The following is a 20686-nucleotide window of genomic DNA, read 5'->3' on the forward strand; positions in this document are numbered from 1 at the left end:
GGGGTGGGGGTGGTTCTACTTTTTCCAGTCTGGAATGATTGGAACATATTTTCCCCCATGTGATCAGTTTTGTTGCACAGAAAGACAGGAGGTGTGACTTGGTGGTATTCTGGTGCCGTACTAAGTTGAGCATGATGTTTTGGACAGCAGGAACACTGATCCCTGGGAGAAGTTGCCCCCCAAGATTTTTTTTAATGTAACCTCCAAGTAAACTGCTAGTGTGCATGGACCCCTCTAAAAAGGATAAAAAACAACATTAAATAGAAACAACTCTAATGAACTACAGAATACTATGTTTCTGCAGTATATGTATATATGTTTGTACATTATGGTGAACTTTGGAACACTGTCTCATTTCCATAATGCTGTGAAAACCTTTAAATAACCCACTGACTTTACGATGAACCATAGAAGAGGAAGCTGTTTTAGTCGGTGCATGCATTATAGTAGAGATGGGAATATTCATGTTTGTAAACTAATACAAATATTCCTGTCCCAGCTGGACCTAATGAGGGTCCAGCCCCTGGGACCAGACTGTCCATTCATGCATGCCGGTACTATGAAGTTCCCACTTTTCTCACCAATGGCATCAGGATTTCTACTGTCTCACTGCTCAGCTGGCCACTCAGCAGCCACAAGGGGAGACTTTTGTTCTCCCATTCCCTGCCTAGAGTGGCCAGCCAAGCTGGGAAATAATGGAGCTCCTCACGCCATTGGCTGGCAGAGTGGGACCTTTGTGGTGCTAGGCTGTGTGAGTTGACGGTCCGGTCCTGGATGGCCAGACCCTCATTAGGTCCAGCTGGGACAGGGGATATTTGTATTCATTTATAAATACGAATATCCCCACCTCTAATTATAGGTCAAAGCAAAATAGAAATAAAAAGTGAAAAGAAGCAAAATGTGGTGGCACCTTAAATACTAACTTTGATATTTTATAACATGGTAATATAATATAAAAGCTAAAACAGGCTGCAAATCAAGCCTCAGCAAAGCAGAATTGCTCCAATTTGTCTTTACAAAGTTGAAAATTATGCAGAGAGAGAACTGTGATGGTCATAAAAAGAATCCAAAACTCCATACGAGGGGCAACCAAAAATAAATAAAAAGTGTACAAGTTTTGGGAACTACAGATCCCTTTTGTAGGTAAAATGTTACAAAAGCAAGCAGGACAGGGATTGTTGAGATAGCTCAGAATGTCCCTTAAGTGCTTTATTTCAGTTAACTGCCTGTTCTGGTGACATCACCCACCTGAAAAGGAAAAAAAATGCTTTCCTGTTGCAGGAGGAAAATGCAGATGTTCAAACGTTCTCAGCTTGAACAAAACGAATTGATTTGGAACAAGAATGGCTTGCGTTAGTCGAAGGGCTGTCATGAAGCCCTTGTTAAACTGCCTCCTGCTGCCCCATTCTGAAAACGCAAGGCAATCCATCTGAGAAATAGATGGGAACAGCAACTCTTTTTCAGCAGAGCCCGCTGTTTTCACCAATGTCGAGCCTGATAGCCCTAGAAGGCTTGAAACAGGGCATGACACATCATCATTTCCTGCGGTTTGTTCTTAGCAGAACTCGGAATAATCACATTTCTGGACTCCAGTTTCTAGAATCCTCCAGCCAGCTGGCCACCAGAGGATTCTGGGAATTGTAGTCTGAAAAGAATAATGTTCACCAGTTCTAGTTCTCAGCACTTTATGATCAAAGATTTGATCCTTTGAAGAGCCAGATGTTAACTATTATGCTTACCCTTGGAGCCAATGGCTGGCATATTTTCTAATGGCTAATAGTTCTATATGGTAGCATTTATACTGTATAGTGGGTGAAGAAATACTTAATTTGATTTTGCTTTGGAACCTAAAACAAATCGATGCATCGGATGACCCTATATCCTACTATTTTGGGAGAGAAAAAATTGACCTGTGTCCAATTTCTCCACATTGTTTGTAGCTTAGTAAACCAGTGGTTAGACTGCAAAACTGCAGTGAAGACTCTGCTCATGACTTGAGTTTGATCTCGGGTTTTTCATCAGGTCTTGACTCAGCCTTTCATCCTTCTGAGATCAGTAAATTAAGTAGCCAGCTTGCAGTGGGGGAGGCAATGAATAGCTTACATAATTAAATTTTAAACCACCCAGAGAGTGCTTTAAGCAGAACAATTTGCTTTTCTTTTATATAATTGTCCCTTAGAAATTAAAAGTGGAACTAGTGGACCTGTCCCTGTCTCCCAACATGTACTCAAAAAGAATTTTAAATGCCCTGGAATGTTTATTTTCAGCCAGATTTCTTCTGCCAGGTCCTGTTGCTGAGAACATTGTGACATATGGCTCCAGCTTAGCTTGCTAAACTAATCTTGCTTCTGCACATGAAGCCTCTGTATCCACCTCAGATTTCTCAGTACCAGTCTTTCAAAGGCTGCTTTTGTTTTGGATTGAAATGAAACTTAAGTCTCACCAGCAAGCTGCTATAGCTGGTAAACTATACTATTGGCCTTCACCTGCTTCTTAGCAGGTGACAATAGATGGTTTGTTAAACTGGATCCAGAAAAATAATGGCAGCAGAAGACAGAAAGTAAAGTACCTATACTCATAAGGATCTTGACATTTAATGTTAAAAACTTTGAAGGGAAATAAAGGAGAAGGTAGATAGTGACACTTGCAATTCTGGGAATCAGGGTTCAAAAGACTAAATTTTATAAGTTATCGGACTAATTCCTTCCTAAAGGCATTAAAATTGGTGGCCATCTCCCGTATTTTATGGCATTGAAATCATGAATTTCATTGTGTGAAGAAGTGGGAGATGGGAAACTGTCCTCTGTTTGCTATCTGAAGTGGCACAATCCAGAAGTTTGCCACTTATTTCCTTTTATTTATTCTCCTGATAAGGAGACACAAGGCAGATGCTGTCTGCCACAGCATACTGAATCCTAGATGGCAAGCTGTTTGATGGCTTCTCCTGACCCCCTGACAGTTTTGATAAGAATGCTGACTGCTTCACTTTTCAGATTGCGCCTGTAGCATCTTGGGCACCCGCAGCAACATGCCATGTGATGATGAAACAGGGCGCTGCTTCTGCCTCCCCAACGTGGTGGGAGCGAAGTGTGATGCATGCGCTGTGAATCACTGGAAAATTGCCAGTGGCGAGGGCTGCCAACCCTGCAACTGTAACCCTCAGAATTCTCTCGGCCTTCAATGCAACCAGGTACTAGCCAGGAAGAGCTAACAATGCAGTAGCACAGAGTTTTTGAATGTAGGTCAGCAGTATGAGACTCGGCATGAGCCAGTATAGCTGAGCCATTGCTACGTGCAGCACTTACAGGACCAAAGAAGGCTTTTACTAGCCCCTCCTTCATTCATGGAATTTTTCATTGGGTTACTGGGATGCAGATACATTTTCCTGCTTTATCTGTCTTTAGCATGAACAATCCATTTAGGAGACTATGGCAAAATACATGCAAGGTTACTATAATAATAATTGCATGTCATCAAGTCAATTCTGACTTATGGTATTCTCTAGATCAGTGGTCCCCAACCTTGGGCCTCCAGATTTTCGTAGACTTCAACTCCCAGAAATCCTGGCCAGCAGAGATGATGGTGAAGGCTTCTGGGAGTTGTAGTCCAAGAACATCTGGAGGCCCAAGGTTGGGGACAACTGCTCTAGATAGAAAATGGACAGGTTTACCATTCCCTGCTTCTGGGAGCATTCTGGGACTGTGCAGTTTCCCTATGGCTACACAGGCTGGCTATGTTCACAAGGAGGCACAGTGAGAAATTGAATTTCCAATCTCTGACTTTGCAGCCAGATACCTAAACCACTGAGCTATCCAGCCAGCGAGGCTGTCTACTTGTAGGTGTTTCATACTAGAAGCCAGTGTCTTACGGTGGTCAGATGCATGCAAGTAACTAGTCACTTTTCAGAAATGGTAAAAGAAAGTTATTGTTTGAATATAGTATATTTCTCATGGCAGGGTTAGTAGTAAGAGATTTACCTGAAAGGACTGTAATCTGACTCTTTAGCAGAACTGAGTGGTAATGCTTTTCCCAGATCTTACGGATTGCAGGTCCATGCTTAGTATGCACAGAATTTAGAAAATAGTTTTAAAATACAGTACTAATTAGTTATAGCTACAACATCCCAAAAGTAGCTAGTTACTATTAGAGTTAAAATAACTTTAAACAGTAATTTTCATTTACCATTTCTGAAAAGTGACTAAATAGTTACTTCTATGCATCTGATTGCCACAAGCCACTGGATTGCAGCATGAAACACCTTCCCTTCCCTTTGACTTTGTTTCAATACTCACAACAGAGCAGTATGAGACATGACATGAGCCAGCACTTCAATTGTGTGGTATACTTCTGGCATAATTTCATTGCAACTGTAGAAGTAACTGCGGATCATACTTATACCACAGTAGCCATTATCTGATCCCTTGTGAAGTTACAGATAATAATGTAACGTAGTTATAATTTTGCTACTGTTAAAAGGAATGAATTCTATAATTAGTTTTTTCCAAGCTATTCCTGTATGTGCACTTGCCAGTTTAAATATCTCCTCATGAAAGTAGAAATCCTCCATATAGAATAAGTACAAATCATAATTTATGTTTGTTTGAGGTATCTAATAAGATTTTTAGAAAAAATATTCCAACAGATATTGTATTAGTTGTTTCTGAGATGAGAAGAAAGGAATGTTGATAGTTTCCCACACCACATCTTGGACTGTGTATATTTTTATTAGTCTCCATAGGCTAGAACACTTATGTCTGTGAGAACATCTGCTTATGGACAGTCATCTTAGCCTGTTTCAGATGGAGACTTCCCTGTTTCATGTGAAGACTTCCACATCAGCAGATATGCTTCTTGACCCCCTGCAGACCATTTTATGGTGTTTATTGCACACTTTTTAACCCTGAGTCTAGTGTGACATAATCAGAAACAGGGGTTATCTCCCTTTACTCTCCTTTCACCTACTCTGTAAGATGGGGTAAGCTGATAGTAGGATGAGTCCACTCTCCGAATTTTGTAAGTGAAAGTTCATACTCTGTCTTCTTTCCTCTAAGTCTCCTGCTTTGTGCTATTTGACATACTAGTCCTTTGTGTTTCATGACTGGATAGCTTCCTTACAAACCTCTTCTTGTTTGCCCTATTGTTCTCCAAAAAACTAGTCCAAACTCTGTACTTCTGTGTTTATGCAATCAATTCCATCATGTAAACAAATCTTTAGCTTTAAAGGAGCCATGTGACTCTGTGTTATTTTCATTGGTGGCTGTTGCCTCTGGTGGTTGTTGGTGGTGTGGAAGGTAACGCAGCTAATCTTGGATGGAGCCAGAGGCCAGAGTGGGTATTCAAACACAGAGATGGGTATACTCCCATAAACACACAAGGAACATTAAAGCAGTCAAAACATGCACAGGCCTTTTGGAGGCAGGAAAGAAAGGAATGGCTCGGGATAGCCTGAGCCTAATGGACTAGTTGTTGCTGGTTAATTTCCCACTTACTTATATTTCTCTTTCTCTGCAGTTTACAGGACAGTGTACATGCAAAGAAGGCTATAGTGGCCTAACATGTTCTAATTTTGAAGTCCAGGTTTGTCCAGACCAGATGTATGGTGATATCAGGACAGGATGCAGAGGTATGGGATATAGCCTGCTGAATCTGCCTGATGATAACTGGTGTATTTCATGGATCATTGTCATTTTGCTGCTCCTCTGTTGAACTAGAGATCTTTCCATTTATATCTGTTTTAACAGTTTGCTTCTGACTGGATTTTCTCCAATGGATCTGCCTTCTGCAAGTTTCACTTCTCCTCTCACTCCCCTGATATTGGTTTGTCTGGGGATAACTTACTGGAGTTGCTGCATGTAAATTATTGAATGTTATAAAATGAGACTCTTGCCCCTCTTTTATTCCTTCCTGCCTAAAATAGATCTTACTTTTCACTGACTTCGCTTCACCATCCCAACAGGCTTGGAAAATGGCACAGCTACTTGATGAAACTATATGAATAACCAGTTCGTCCTATTTATACTTAGTGCCCCCCTTGTCCTTCAAGGAGAACACAGATAATTTTGACAGAAAGACATGGTTTCGTCACTGTGCAGTATAGTCAAACTGGTTCGGCCCCATTTTTATGGGCTCCATTGCAATGTCTGCCATTGTGAAAGGCAGGAGGAAAAGGCAGGTTCTTGCTTTTAAAACAAAGCACCTAGACCTGGTTTCAACATGAACATTTGGCTCCCCCCCCCAGCACCTGGTTCTTGCTAGTGGTGGTTTGCAGCTCCTGGTAGGTTCAAGGAAGGAGAGGCAGTGTGTCTTCCCACTTGCTGGACGTTATACCACATTATACTGCAGCAATTCAACAGTTCAGCAGGGTGCCATGCATTTGTGGGTAAAGTTGATGGAGATGGGGGCACTATCTTTATGGATTATTGCTTATCTTCCCCTCTAAACAGCTTGTGACTGCAATTTTCAAGGCACAGTGGAGATGGGGTGTGACAAGCAGACAGGAAGGTGCCTTTGCCATCCTGGCTTTACAGGATCCCACTGTGACCAGTGCCAGCGGGGCTATTGTGACAAGCACCACCGCTGTGAGGCATGCCACCCCTGCTTCCAGGTTTATGATGAAGAGCTCCATAGGTTTGGCTTACGACAGGCCAGTTTGAAAAATTCTACCCAGCACCTCCACATGGGAACAGTGAATTCTGGCTTCAGCGCTCATCTCTTAGAAGCTGAAAACGAAGTTCAGCACATCCGAGAGATTCTGAAGAATCCCCTCATGAAGGAAGAGGGACTTGATCAAGTGAGGCATGCAATTGCTACAATCAGGTAAATCAGATTTTCTTTCTATTTGACTGCCACAAACAAGTGGGGTGGCAGCTCTAAAACAGTCAGAAACATATTGTTTGTGTTTTGCTGTTGAAAAGCAATCATTCCACCTAACTTGAAGGAAAGTAGTCTAGACCTTCCTGAGCCATAGATTCATGAGCTGTGAAAGAAAAAGCTCTATTCTCTATTTTCTCATTTGGAAAATGGGAATGTTAATAATATGCTTTAATGTATTCTTGAAGGCTTTCACGGCCAGGATCTGATGGTTGTTGAGGGTTTTTCGGGCTCTTTGGCTGTGTTCTGAAGGTTGTTCTTCCTGACGTTTCAACTGAAGTACTGGACAACACCAGCAAGCATTATGTTAGATTGCACAGAGAAGCCATTGAAATCCATAAACACCAACAGAGCTTCAACAAAGAAGAGGAAAGTCTAAAACTTAACAAGGCCTGGCTTCCAGGCACTAAAAAATACAGCCTACAAAAGGTCAACAAACTCTACCCAGCCACAAGGACCAGGGATCATTGCACAAAAAAAGACCAGCTAAACACACCCATCTATCACAGTGACAGATAATCTCTCCCCCTTATCACAACAATACACCCACAACAAAAACACGCTGATCACCATCATCACCCTATCTCTGAAAAGGACAATAGCTGTTCCCAAAGCTATAAATACTCAACTATCCAACAAACAGCATGGACAGATTCCTACTCCAGTCTTCTGAAGATGCTGGCCACAGAGACTGGCGAAACGTCAGGAAGAACAACCTTCAGAACATGTCCAAAGAGCCCAAAAAACCCACAACAACCAACATGCTTTAATCTTTTTCAAAGAGATAACAAGGTAAAGACTCTACAACAGTTTGTGTGTTAAAGGTACTACACAATTAATCTTTGGGTAACAAAAGGTTCAAACCAGTTTTAAGAAATTCTTATGCTCTTGTCTATTTGAATGTTTTTTAAAAGCCCTCTGAGGCCTTGAGCTGTCACCAACTGACTGAAAAATGATCCACCATTTTCAGACATCAGAGCTGATATAAAAAGTTCAGGTTGTAAAAATAATTATGAATTTAGGAAGCCTGGCCTGAAAGTGAGGCCAGAAACTGTGGTGTGCCTGGATTTAAGCTGGAGTGTGTGTGTGTGTGTGGATTGCAGAGGGACCTACCCCTCTCAGGTTCATTCACTGCATGATAAATTCTGGAGTGCCAGCTAGTACCACTCAGCAAGGGGACAGAGCTCCTGGCAGACACAACCTTGTGAACCACTAAGCTATCCCACTGTGGTATCACATGGAACTGAACACTTCCTCTTCTTTTCATGCCCAGCAGAGGTATAAGATGAGCTCCTTGTTAAATGGTGACTCAGGCATCTCAAGGCATGATATAGGAAGAGGCATATTAGATCAGAGCAAAAACCTATCTAGCCCAACATCCTGTTCTGTCAAATGCTGTGGGAAGCACCTAACAGAAAGTCAATGCTGTAGCATTCTCCTAAGTATTTTGTTCACCGTTTTCTCCTCTCTGGTTCTTGTGGTTATTTATAGCTATCATGATGAGTTCCTTTTGGTAGCCAGTTCCTCTATGAATTAGTTTAATCCTGTGAGGTGGTTTCCACTGGCAGCCTGGGCAAATTGTCAATCTTTACCCTGGTGCACCATGAGAGCCCAGGAGAAACCTCTGCTCTCAGGCTCCTGGCAGGCAGTGGAGAGGGATGATAGCTGTCTGTGGAGAAGCCAAATGGTGAGGGGCACTTGCAGAAGGAGTGGGAGGAGGCAGCTGGAATAAAGGGGGACTTGAGTGAATTAGAGGAAAATGTGGTAACTTGAAGGAAGAGGCATAGAGGGAGGTACTCCCTGTTCTGATCCTTGAGAGAGGTGGAAAGCAAGTGGGAGGAAGAACTCTGAGCAGAAATTCCTGAACACCTCCCGTTGGGCAGAGGAAGGGCTAGAACTGCTGGAGTCCTCAGCACTGTCTTCATAACCTTGGTGCCCATGCCGTCCAAGTTGAACTTGTGGCAATGCTCACAAATCCCTGATTAAAGCAAGCCAAGTTGGTGGCCATCACCACATCATGTGATACCACATACCACAGTAACAATGTGCCTTGTGTGAAGAAACAATTATTCTTATCTGTCCAGAGAAGTAATGTTTTATGTACTGAAAATATGTTGCATGTGGGTTTAAGGGCAATATTCCCTGGAGAATGAAGGAGAAAAGAATTTTAGAACTACATTTTGTTGTATTGATTTCAGGCGAACCATTGAAGGTTTAAGCTCTGAACTGCCCCTTGTGGATGAAGTGTCCTCTCTGTCTGTAGATGTGGAAACTCTGGAGAAAAACTTACTTCTGATAAATGTGGAGTATGAAAAGAAGAAGGCTCAGTTTGAAGCCAACCGCAGCACAGACCTCTCAAGTATAATAGTTGTTTTTTACCTTCCACATAATTTAATATACAGTATAATTGTTTGAATCTTCCACTGCAGGCATGGGAAAGATGTGGCCCTTGATAAATTATTGGGACTGCAGCTCTGGTCAGCAGAATAGCAAACAGTAAGGAATGAAAAGTCCCATAACACCTGGAGGTCCACATTGTCTCCATTCGTTTTATTGTTGTATAAAGGGACATGTGTCTTAAGAATAGACCCCCCCCCCAATTAATTATTTCAAGTCCCTCTAAAAGACAATGAAAATTAAGATCAGGGCATCAATGAGCAATCAGTGTTCACTGCTTATTTTGAGCTTTGAGGATTTTTGATGCCACAATGATACAAAACACCATGTTATCCTTTGTCACACACCTTTAATACGAAAGCGGACATTGTGCTGGCAACTCTACATTTTGTTTTTAAAATGGTTGTCTTCTCTTTTCTGACCTACATTAACAGTGTTCAGTAAAATAGCGTGACAGAGGATCAGAAATTCTTTTATTATCATATATGAAAGCAAAGCAGAATAAAAATATAATAATAAATCCATCTTTCAAATGGAAAGAACCAAATCCCATGAGTTACTCTGTCCCTCAGAGTCCTTTGCTTTCTTTTCTCTCACTTTCACCATGTCTTCTCTTTTAGCTCTTAAAGCTTGGATTTTCTTCAAGACACTAAAAGCTTTTTCATTTTGATTTAGTAGAGCTTAATTAAAATGAATAGTTTATTTGGTCACAGGAACTGAAACAATGAAGCCTTTGTATCAACTGAAAATAGGAACCCTAATTCAAGTAGATGTCAAATAACAAGCATGTTCACACATGATGTTTGAAATGTTTTTTTTACATTGCCTAGGCCTACAATTGTTTTCTCCTCCAGTTACTCTTTCTCTTATAAATCTTACATTAACAGCAAACAGACACCATATAATACAAGTTAAAATTCAAAGCAATTTAAGTCTTTTGTGTGAAAATGCTGTGTGTCAAAGAAAGCAATTTAAATGTGGTAGTAGGAATTCGTATTAGACCTCAAGCTCAAACAAACATCCTAGGGATTTCTAGTTATTTCTTTTTCTCACTGACCTGGTACACCCTGCTCTGAGACTTTCTTATGTAGCTATTAGTATTTAGTCACCCACAGAGGGAAATCTTGTTTTTAATCTTCTCTCTTCACCTTCTAATTAGATATGATGCAGAACATCACCAGGAAAATTCCACTAATCTAATTTTGTTTCCCTCAGAAGTCACTGGCTGTTCCACATTTGCCTCAAAGTATCTATGCAGGTGACATGCAGTGGTGGCCCTAGATCTAATTTAGGACTCTTTCAGATGGAGCATTTATCCACCTTTGTGCCAGTCAGTGCTGAATGAGTACAGATTTTACTGGGGATTCCTTAAACCCCATTTTTCTTCTCTTTAAAAAATTAGCATCTTTTAAAGAAACTGCTTACTTTTGCAAAGCTTTCTTTTGAAATTCTAAAGCAAAGTGTGTCGTTTATATACCACCTGGTAGTGCTTGAAGCACATGCTAAGTGGTTTACAATTTCTTAATTATACAGGCTGTACATTGCCCCCTCTCCCCTAAGCAAGCTAGGTACTCATTTTACCTCAGAAAGAAGAAAGACTGAGTCAGCCTTGAGCTGGCTGTCAGATCTGTTTGTATCGAACACTGGCCGTGAGCAGAATTTCAGCTGCAATATTACAATTTAACCACTGTGCCACAAGGCTCACTAACCTTCCATGGGGAAGTGACCATGTTCCTGTACAATATATTCTCAATTCCCTTGCTTTTCAGTTTAAAAAGGAAGTGCGGGTTTTTAATATTAGAAGTATTTACTCCCAATAAAACTCATATTTTTGTTCATCATACCTGCCTGGCTGCTGTTAGATGTTGTAGATGAGTGCTCTTGTTACAAGCAGAAAACTAACAGATAGAAGTCTGTGTAGCTCTGTTTGCAAAGCTTTCTTCTTAGTCCAGGTTCCTTTTACTTTGGTGTGACCTTCAGGTAATAATACCAACTTTTTTGGCTCTGGCATGAAAACAGAAAAATGGGAAAGGTTTTTCCACTTGGATTTCTGTCTGTTCAGCAGTTGTTAAACCCCTGCCAAAAGAAGACGAGACCATCCTCATTTCAAATTTGTTGTTGAACAGCAAGATATAGGAGGTGTAAGAGAACTCTGCTAGATGGCAGACTTAAGCAATGAGTCGGCTTTGATTTTTGTAGCTCTTTTGTTTTTGTTTATTATTTGATATGACTTGATGGTGCAACATTTCATCTAGATTGGTCTGCAGGTGATATTTCTGCTGCATTGTTTCCTTTTTGAAACCCAGTGGAAGGAGGCATGGTAGCTCACATACCTCAGCTTGCAGAAGTTCTATAAGATCCTTGAAATACTACATGCAGCTTAGAGAAATAGTCCATAGTTTGATAGCTATATCTCCTTTCTCCATCATTTGTTGCATTGAAAAGAGTGAGAGGCCTGACCTGAAAAGTAGGACTGGAGAAGAATTACATTTCAGTTTCTTTTCATTAGAATTTATTCAGAATTTGCAACTGCCTTTATATTACAGATGGAAAGAATTTTTTTTAAAAAAAACATGAATGTGGAAGAATAAAAAGTGAGAGATTTCTCTTCAGAGGTTGAGGGCATTGGATGTTTAAATTAGGGTTAGCTCCTCCCTCCCCTGAGAGTCTTCATCTGTATGACAGGTGGCTACAACATGGTCCTCTCCATGCTGGGAATATTTGCACTTGCTCATGTTGTCCAATGCGAATGTGGAAGAATATCTACTTAGTGTCTTTTTGAAGAATTTAAAGGTTAAAAAGCTCAAAAATGAAAGCAAGTCTGTCAAATTTCCTCTATTGAAAAGTGGTGTGTGTTTTGATAGGTGGCCCTGTGATTCATTCCTCTAGCATGTCCTTCTTTCTTTTCCAGAGTAAAAATCAGCACCAGAAGTTTGGTAAGAAATGCTGCATTATGAGTCACTAAGCCATTCATACAGTATTTGCCTCTGTTCCCGTAGGAGCATTCAAGACTGTCAGCAATGCGTATCAGACATCTTCCAATGCCAGCTTGCGCATAGCTGGATCTTCTAGACTGCTGGCTCAGTCAATGGAAAAAAGAAGACTTGCTGAAGAGCTTGAAAGTGATCTTACGGGACAGGGGTCAGGACTAGAGGCTCTGCTGGGTGAAATGGCTCACTCGCCAGACTTGACATCAGTCATTAATAAGGTGAAGCCTATCACTTGTTTTCTGCTAAAGGAGGTGCTGCATAGTCTGACAGTTCAGTTTGAAAACGCTAAATAATTTGTTATCCACTGAATTTTATGTTCTTAGTTATGGCTGCAACCCGAATCGCTGTGGCTTAATGAGAGATATGTTTTGGCCAAAGTCTCTGACTTGCTTTTAATCTTCATTTCCCCTGTTCTATTATTGCCATGGAGACTTATGCCAGACTCTTCTGTTGCTGTGAAAATCACTCATTTTGTTGTCATTCACAGCAGTGTTCTCAAAGACATTAAGGTAAATGGATGTGGAAGAATTCAGGCAATATCTCATCCCTTCAGACAGCCATTCAAACTCATTTGGACACCTCCTATGAATCTTAACATTGATCACATTCCTGTGAGGGCTCAGAAGTGATCCACAACTTCCCTGTGAAACTAACTTTCTTCGGGTCAATGCTGTTTACTTCTCAGGGCATTCATGTCCAGGGCGTTATTGTTTGCAGGCCCAAATATAGATGGGGAGGGGAAGATTCACCTCAGCCAGTACTATGTTATGTTGAAGGATATTTATGGAGATATGTTTCTCTATATAACAAAATTATATATGGTTGAAGGAACAAAGCACCAAAATATTTAGAGACATTGATCCCAGGAGCAGTGGAATCCAGTTCTGTCTGTAGGATTTACAAGCTCAAAATGAATGTAAATAAGCATTTGCTATACAGAAGTACATTCTCATCCCACACACCATACGGCCAACTTGGGCTATAAATAGAAATCATGAGATGGATGGATGTATGAATTGGGATCTCATTATGGGCATGGAAAGCAGCCCATGTTACATGTTTATACCAAGCTTCCTCCAAATTATTTTTTTGGTTTTGTTTCAGTGTGATGCTTTCAGATATTAACATTTGTATCACCTGCCCAACAATTCTGGAACATTTGCTATTAGAAGTGTAATGCACAGTAAAAATTTTAATTAGGAGACTTTCTCCATATTTGGGGACCTTGGCTTGAGATACTGGAAGCCTGATCATTATTTTCTGTTCTATCATAATCTGCCAGTGAATTAGCAGAATTTTTTTGCCCATCATAAAAGAGATTAAGTCCAGATGATGCTTGAGTTCTCCAATTCACAGAGCTCTTTGAAAAAACTGCCCTGATATACGTATGCCTCAATTCCCCATAAGGAATGGAGATGATAGTTTTCTATTAAGATGGCAGCATGTGTAGGACAAAACTGTTTATATTTTCATGACTCCTTTGCACTATGGAGTTTTCGGTGAGCAGGGAAGGAGTGAAGCATTATTGATCAGAAACAATGCATTCCCACATAATGGGCTATACCTTGTGGAGCAGGGCTAGCTGAAGTTAGCCATCACCTTTTGTATGAGAAGGAGTTATGTGATGTCTCAAAGACTAACCGGTTTTATTTGGCCTATAGTTTTGCAGACTGTATCCTATTTCTTCAGAGGTGGGCTACTGTCCAGTAAAGTTTATGGCAATTAAAAACTTGTTCTTTATGGAGCCATAAGATTCCTTATTTTTGCTGCGGCAAATTGACATAGCTACTCCTTTGGAAATTTCTCCTATGTGATGGTTGTCAACTGGAGCAACATTGAATGGCAATTAGACTTATTGTTGGAAGTTAAATGTATCTGTGGCTTTCTGTCATGATGGCAATATGTTACCTCCAGATCCAGAGGCCATTTGATTCAGAATACCCATTGCTATTACCCTCACATCTTGTGAAGTTTGCATAATCATCTGGTCAGCTGTTGTGGAAAATCAGACACTAGATTAGGTAGGATTTTGGTCTGCTCTGACAGGTTTTTTTCTTATGTTTTGTACTACAGTGTTTAATTGATGACTTTCTTTTTTAATCTGCTGTTTATATTTACTTAATGGCTGTAGTCCTTTGTGTTGCATTACCTTTTACATTTGGGATCTAATGAAATTCAGGTTAGGAACAATCTAAGTAAATACGTATTACCTGCTTGAATGCTTTTTTTTCCTTTTGCTGTTAATGACATAATTCAGCTGATCGTGTGACTTCTCTGTTTAGATTTGTAGTGGTATCCGTTCAGAGATTTGCACCCCCAGGGAATGTCTGGGAGAGCTGTGTCTCCAGCAAAACATTACAGAATGTGGCCCTGGCCTGAGTTGCAGAGGAATCATTTCACTTTCCGGCAGCTCCATCCAAATGGCCAGGAAAACCACCCAAGAAATACGCAACTTGAATATGAGACTTCTGGAAACTGCACAAAAGGTATGTGTGTAGAATGGAAAGAGGGAGCTCCTAGCTTGTTTCCAAGACAGGAGGAGAATGAGAACACTTTTACAAGTGTGAAAGAACTCTGAACTTATCATGACTTTTAAGATGCAAACACCTATTTTGAATGGAAGCCGCCCTGAGTAGACATTGTCTAGAGGGGCGGGGTAAAAATCAAATAAATAAATAAATAAATAAATAAATAAATAAATAAATAAATAAATAAATAAATAAAGTAAGTAAGTAAGTAAGTAAGTAAGTAAGTAAGTAAGTAAGTAAGTAAGTAAGTAAGTAAGTAAGTAAGTAAGTAAGTAAGTAAGTAAGTAAGTCTCTCCACATGTAATTTTTTTAATCTGAAAGATCTGCCTGGTGAATATTTGTATGTCTGTACTTGGGAAAGTCAAAAGTTTATGAGACCTCTGGTACATGACCTCTCATGAATCATGGAGTATGGAGCAAAGGAGAGCATGTCTGTGCAGGTGCATACTGCAAGCAGTTTTTATGATGCTAAAATGGAATAATGCGAAGCTCTACAGGTAGTGTTAATTTTCTCAGTGCCCCTGGCTTGATGCACAGAAGGTAACTGTGTAATTTTTGATTACTGCTCTTTTCACTGATTATTTGTCTCTGAAATACAAGGAAAATATGAATTAATTAAGAAACAGAGAGAGTGACAATATTGCTAGAAGATGCAAGTGTAATTGGTTTAAGAGTGTGATACTCGCAGTATGTACCATACAGAAACTGAGTCTGCTTGCACATTAATAGATCAAAGCTGCAGAAATAGCTGCCAACAAGATTCAAACAAATACCCGGAGCTTGAGTGGCCAAATGAGCACAACTAGGACCCAGATAGAGGGAGACATCCGACGGACTCAACAGTTCATCCGTCAAGTTCGCAACTTTCTATCAGGTAAGGTTTGAAGCTTATATCTGGAACACCTCTCCTGATTTCTTCATATTAAGTTGGCCTTCCCTAGGCCAGCTCCTTCAAGAGATATTGGAATATAACTGCCCTCTGGCTTGTAATAAGGGCATCTGTAGTTTAGGTTATTAGAAGGGCATCTGGCTGGGGAAGGTACATAAGATCCCCCCCCCAATAAATGCTGCTTTCCACTGGAGAAACACAAAACCAAAATAATATTTTTTAGAGGATGAGTTGATGGATTAAAGCATTTCACAACTTTTATTAATCATATTTAAATATTTTAAAATATCTTGCTGTGTGCCTTGACGAATGGGTACCAGGCTTCTTCTATTGATCTCAGAAAACAAAATGGTGTAGTAAATTAAACCACAGTCTAGTCCATAGAAGTGATTCAGTTTTTAGTGCTTCTGAGACAAGACAGTACAGTGGTGCCTCGCATTACGATGTTAATTCATTCCAGTGAAATCACTGTAGAACGAAAACATCGTAAAGCGATTTTAAAAAACCCATAAAAACGCATTAAAACCTGATTAATGTGTTCCTATGGGCTTGAAACTCACCGTCCAGCGAAGATCCTCCATAGCACGGCCATTTTTGCTGCCCGTGCAGCGAGGAATCCGTCCCAGAAAACAGCGGGCGGCCATTTTTTTTACCCGGTGGCCATTTTGAAACGCCAATCAGCTGTGAGAAAATCTTCGTTTTGCGATAATCGGTTAGTGAAGCAGGTAACTGATCATCGCAAAGCGGAAAAAAACCATAGGAAACATCATTTTGCGGTCGCTTTTGCAATAGCAAAATCTTCGTCGTGATGCGATTTCTTCATTAAACGAAGCACTCGTCTTGCGAGGCACCACTGTAAATGAAAATCATGCAGCAAGTTTGTGCCTATTGAAGTGTACGTGTTACTGTCTGATTCCTTTTGCTCCAACAAAGAGCAGTAAGTCAATACTCTGTCCCTCCCTCCCTAATTTTTTGGGCATGAAAATTTCTTACACAGTGTTCTGCCAATTGTCTCTTTATTTTGAGCATTGGTACTGAAATGCATAATAGCTGTGAACTTCATCCCCAAAATTATAGGCTGGGCTACTTCCTCTGTTCTGCTTAAAAACCATGGGGTTTCCCCTTTACAGGCCACACACATCTTATTGTAGTGAAAAGATTGAATAGTCCTGCATGTGTCGGTTTCAGAGGAACAATGAATCAACCTTGTCTCCTATGCAGGTGGATGTAGTTGTAGCAGTATTCTGAAATTACAGCTTCACACACTTTCAAGCAGGGAGCTAAATGCTGACAATAGTTTAGTTAGCTAATTTAATTTGGTGAACTCTTAACAGGGGCCTCCTTAGGGAAGGCAACAGGTTTTATTTAACTTATTTCACATAGTGTAGACATCTCTCTTATCTTCCACCCTACCACACTTTAAAGCTGTTATAATTCTATATGGAATATGGGGGAAAGACATGGTAAACATGATAAATGAAAAAAAAAAGAATTTGAACATGTGCAGATCATCACATTTTAAGCTCGCTGTTATTATCATGTAATAAAATGGGGATTGCCTCTTCTACCTTGATGCAGAATACATTTTCTTGGGGGATTCTGGCCAGGCTCGTGCCTTTATCCTGTGGTATTCTTGATGGCTGGGTACTCAACCAACTTCCTCATTTGGCTCAGACACTTCTCTGCCTTCTTCTAGGGGTCTAGGTTCTGGAGGATTAAGCAGTTTCACCCACATCAGGTTCAGGGGGATCGGGCTCATCCTCAGCAGAGGAGTCATCCAGTAAGGCCATGACACCCACCCCAGCACCCTTGCCCACCTCAATGAAAAAAGAAATTCCTGGGAAACTCATGGGATTTCTTTTGAAGTCTTGTGATTAATATTTCTGAAAGAAATGCCAAGGTGGGCAGGATTGTTATCATTCCTGCATAAGCAGCATTATTTCCTAATCAAGATTAATCAGTGAGGGCATTCAGCTGAAGAGACTTGAGCAGTTTCCTGTGGAGGTACAAAAAGAAAAGAAAAGAAAATTAGACTTTTTCCTCCCCCCCCAAAAAAAAATCTTTAAAAAAACCCAGTGCCTCATTTTTGCACGAAGCTGGGAAGTGTCTGTGCAGGTGGGAGTCCTGACCAGCTCTGCAACAAGGTATACTGACAAGCAGCCACGCTGTGAAATGACACGTTGCTAGGAGAAAATAAGGTGGTAGTGGTGGTGGTGAAGACATGAGGAAAATGTAAAAAGCTCAGAGGATGAGAAAAGATTGTGAGTACTTGGCATAGCCTTACTTGTACCACATTCTGTGAACGTTGTGATAGCTGAGGTGACACATGCCATGGTGATAACAGAGCTCTGTGGCACAGTTTTTTCCCTTACTTGTTCCATAAGGCGACGCAGGATTTTGAATAGCCAAACCACATCTGCGAACTTCTCATCCTCCTACACTAATCATCTGATAATTTTGTCATTTAATGGTCCAGACATCTTCCTGATTGGTTTTCTGTTTCTGGTGAACTGAAACTTTATTTTTTAAAATACTAAGCTTGTTCTTGATGTCTCACAGCATGGAAATATGCTCCAGAAATTTATTCTTTTCCTATTTCATTATCATCATCTTACTTTTGTTTTGTCAGAGTTGTTTGTCTTTTGGGTGAAGCCTATATTTAATAGCTTCCCCGTTTAAAAAACTTTTTTTAAAAAAAATTATTTCTGCTTCCTTGAGTGTTCTGCCTGAGGTAAGGAATATGTCCTGTCATACCTAGCAAGGTGTACTGACAAGCAGGCATGGTGTGAAATGACAGGTTTCTAGGGGAAAATATCAAAAATGTTTGGATGTCTTCGATGGGAAGATGTATTCTGAAAGGTTCAGAACTATAGGAGATGTCAGGTGCAAAAAGTAATGGATAAGTGACCTCCTGCTGTCTGCAAGTAGAATGAAGATCAGAAGCACTGCTGACAGCACATATTTCCAGCCTGACTCTGTGTTTGTATATGCCTCAAGATTTATTGTGCTTTTTTTAATACTATAGACCTGGGTGAGCCATCTCATTTGTTTGCCTTAATCTGCTAAGCTTTAAAGTACGTGTGTTTAGTCGTTTAGTCGTGTCCGACTCTTCGTGACCCCATGGACCAGAGCACGCCAGGCCCTCCTGTCTTCTACTGCCTCCCGGAGTTGTGTCAGGTTCATGTTGGTTGCTTCGCAGACACTGTCCAGCCATCTCATCCTCGGTCGTCCCCTTCTCCTCTTGCCATCACACCTTCCTAACATCAAGGTTTTTTCCAAGGACTCTTTTCTTCTCATGAGATGGCCAAAGTACTGGAGCCTCAGCTTCAGGATCTGTCCTTCAAGTGAGCATTCAGGTTTGATTTCCTTTAGAACTGATAGGTTTGTTCTTCTTGCAGTCCAGGGGATTCTCAAGAGCCTCCTCCAGCACCACAATTCAAAGGCATCAATTCTTCGGCAGTCTGCTTTCTTTATGGTCCAGCTCTCACTTCCATACATCATGACAGGAAAAACCATAGCTTTGACTATTCGGACTTTTGTTGGCAAGGTGATGTCTCTGCTTTTCAAGATGCTGTCAAGATTTGTCATCGCTTTCCTCCCAAGAAGAAGGCGCCTTTTAATTTCAGGGCTGCTGTCTCCATCTGCAGTGATCATGGAGCCCAGGAAGATAAAATTTGACACTGCCTCCATATCTTCCCCTTCTATTTCCCAGGAGGTGATGGGACCAGTGGCCATGATCTTAGTTTTTTTGATGTTGAGTTTCAGACCGTTTTTTGCACTCTCCTCTTTCACTCTCATTACAAGGTTCTTTAATTCCTCCTCACTTTCTGCCATCAGAGTGGTATCATCTGCATATCGGAGGTTGTTGATATTTCTTCCGGCAATCTTAATTCCGGCTTGGGTTTCTTCCAGTCCAGCCTTCCGCATGATGTATTCTGCATATAAGTTAAATAAGCAGGGGGACAATATACAGCCTTGCCGTACTCCTTTCCCAATTTTGAACCACTCAGTTGTTCCATGACCAGTTCTAACTGTTGCTTCCTGTCCCACATATAGGTTTCTCAGGAGACAGATAAAGTGGTCAGGCACTCCCATTTCTTTAAGAACTTGCCATAGTTTGCTGTGGTCCACACAGTCAAAGGCTTTCGCATAGTCAATGAAGCAGAAGTAGATATTTTTCTGGAACTCTCTGGCTTTCTCCATAATCCAGCGCAAGTTAGCAATTTGGTCTCGAGTTCCTCTGCCTCTTCGGAATCCAGCTTGTACTTCTGGGAGTTCTCGGTCCACATACTGCTGAAGCCTACCTTGTAGGATTTTGAGCATAACCTTGCTAGCGTGTGAAATGAGTGCAATTGTACGGTAGTTGGAGCATTCTTTGGCACTGCCTTTCTTTGGGATTGGGATGTAGACTGATCTTTTCCAATCCTCTGGCCACTGTTGAGTTTTCCAAACTTGCTGGCATATTGAATGTAGCACCTTAACAGCATCATCTTTCAAGATTTAAAGTACACTTCTGAATAATTTGAAAGACTGTGTATAACATTTTAAAACATAATTGTCTGAATGAAAGGTAAAGGTCTAAATCCAGTTGCTGTTTCCAAGTGGAATAGATCCAGCAAAGCAATGATATTTATGTGTAGACTTACTGTTCAACAGATAATATGATGAGCTTAGTCTAGTTGAACCTCCAAGTTGTATTTAGGTCACAATTTCACTTGATCTGGATTCTCCTTTCCTTTATAATTTTTCCAGATCCAGATACCGATGCTGCTACCATCCAGCAGGTCAGCGATTACGTCCTCTCCCTTAATCTCCCTACGGACTCTGCTGTGATCCTCAGAAAGATGGCTGAGATTCAGAAACTAGCTGCCAAGCTGCAGTGCCCTGAGAACATCATTGCCCAAACTGCTGAGGACATTGCTAGGGCCAAACAGCTTCAGCAAGAAGCCGAAGAAGCCAGGTAAAACAGTGATTTGTGTAGCTTTCGATCATGAAAGGAGAGTCAAGGGAAT

At 40.8% G+C, this 20686-nt stretch overlaps 1 protein-coding gene across 1 annotated transcript in view; it reads left to right on the forward strand.

Annotated features, from left to right (window-relative positions):
* LAMB3 (laminin subunit beta 3) overlaps positions 1-20686 on the forward strand; it is a 63948-nt gene that overhangs the window by 36583 nt on the left and 6679 nt on the right. The window contains exons 12-19 of the mRNA XM_072997207.2: positions 2994-3190; positions 5512-5623; positions 6444-6816; positions 9069-9229; positions 12267-12475; positions 14540-14743; positions 15515-15659; positions 20427-20634. Coding sequence (XP_072853308.2) covers positions 2994-3190; positions 5512-5623; positions 6444-6816; positions 9069-9229; positions 12267-12475; positions 14540-14743; positions 15515-15659; positions 20427-20634 — 1609 coding nt within the window. The remainder of the gene's footprint in view (positions 1-2993; positions 3191-5511; positions 5624-6443; positions 6817-9068; positions 9230-12266; positions 12476-14539; positions 14744-15514; positions 15660-20426; positions 20635-20686) is intronic.

This window comes from Pogona vitticeps, chromosome 4 (genome assembly GCF_051106095.1).
Source record: "Pogona vitticeps strain Pit_001003342236 chromosome 4, PviZW2.1, whole genome shotgun sequence".
In the NCBI taxonomy this organism is placed as follows: Eukaryota; Metazoa; Chordata; class Lepidosauria; order Squamata; family Agamidae; genus Pogona; species Pogona vitticeps.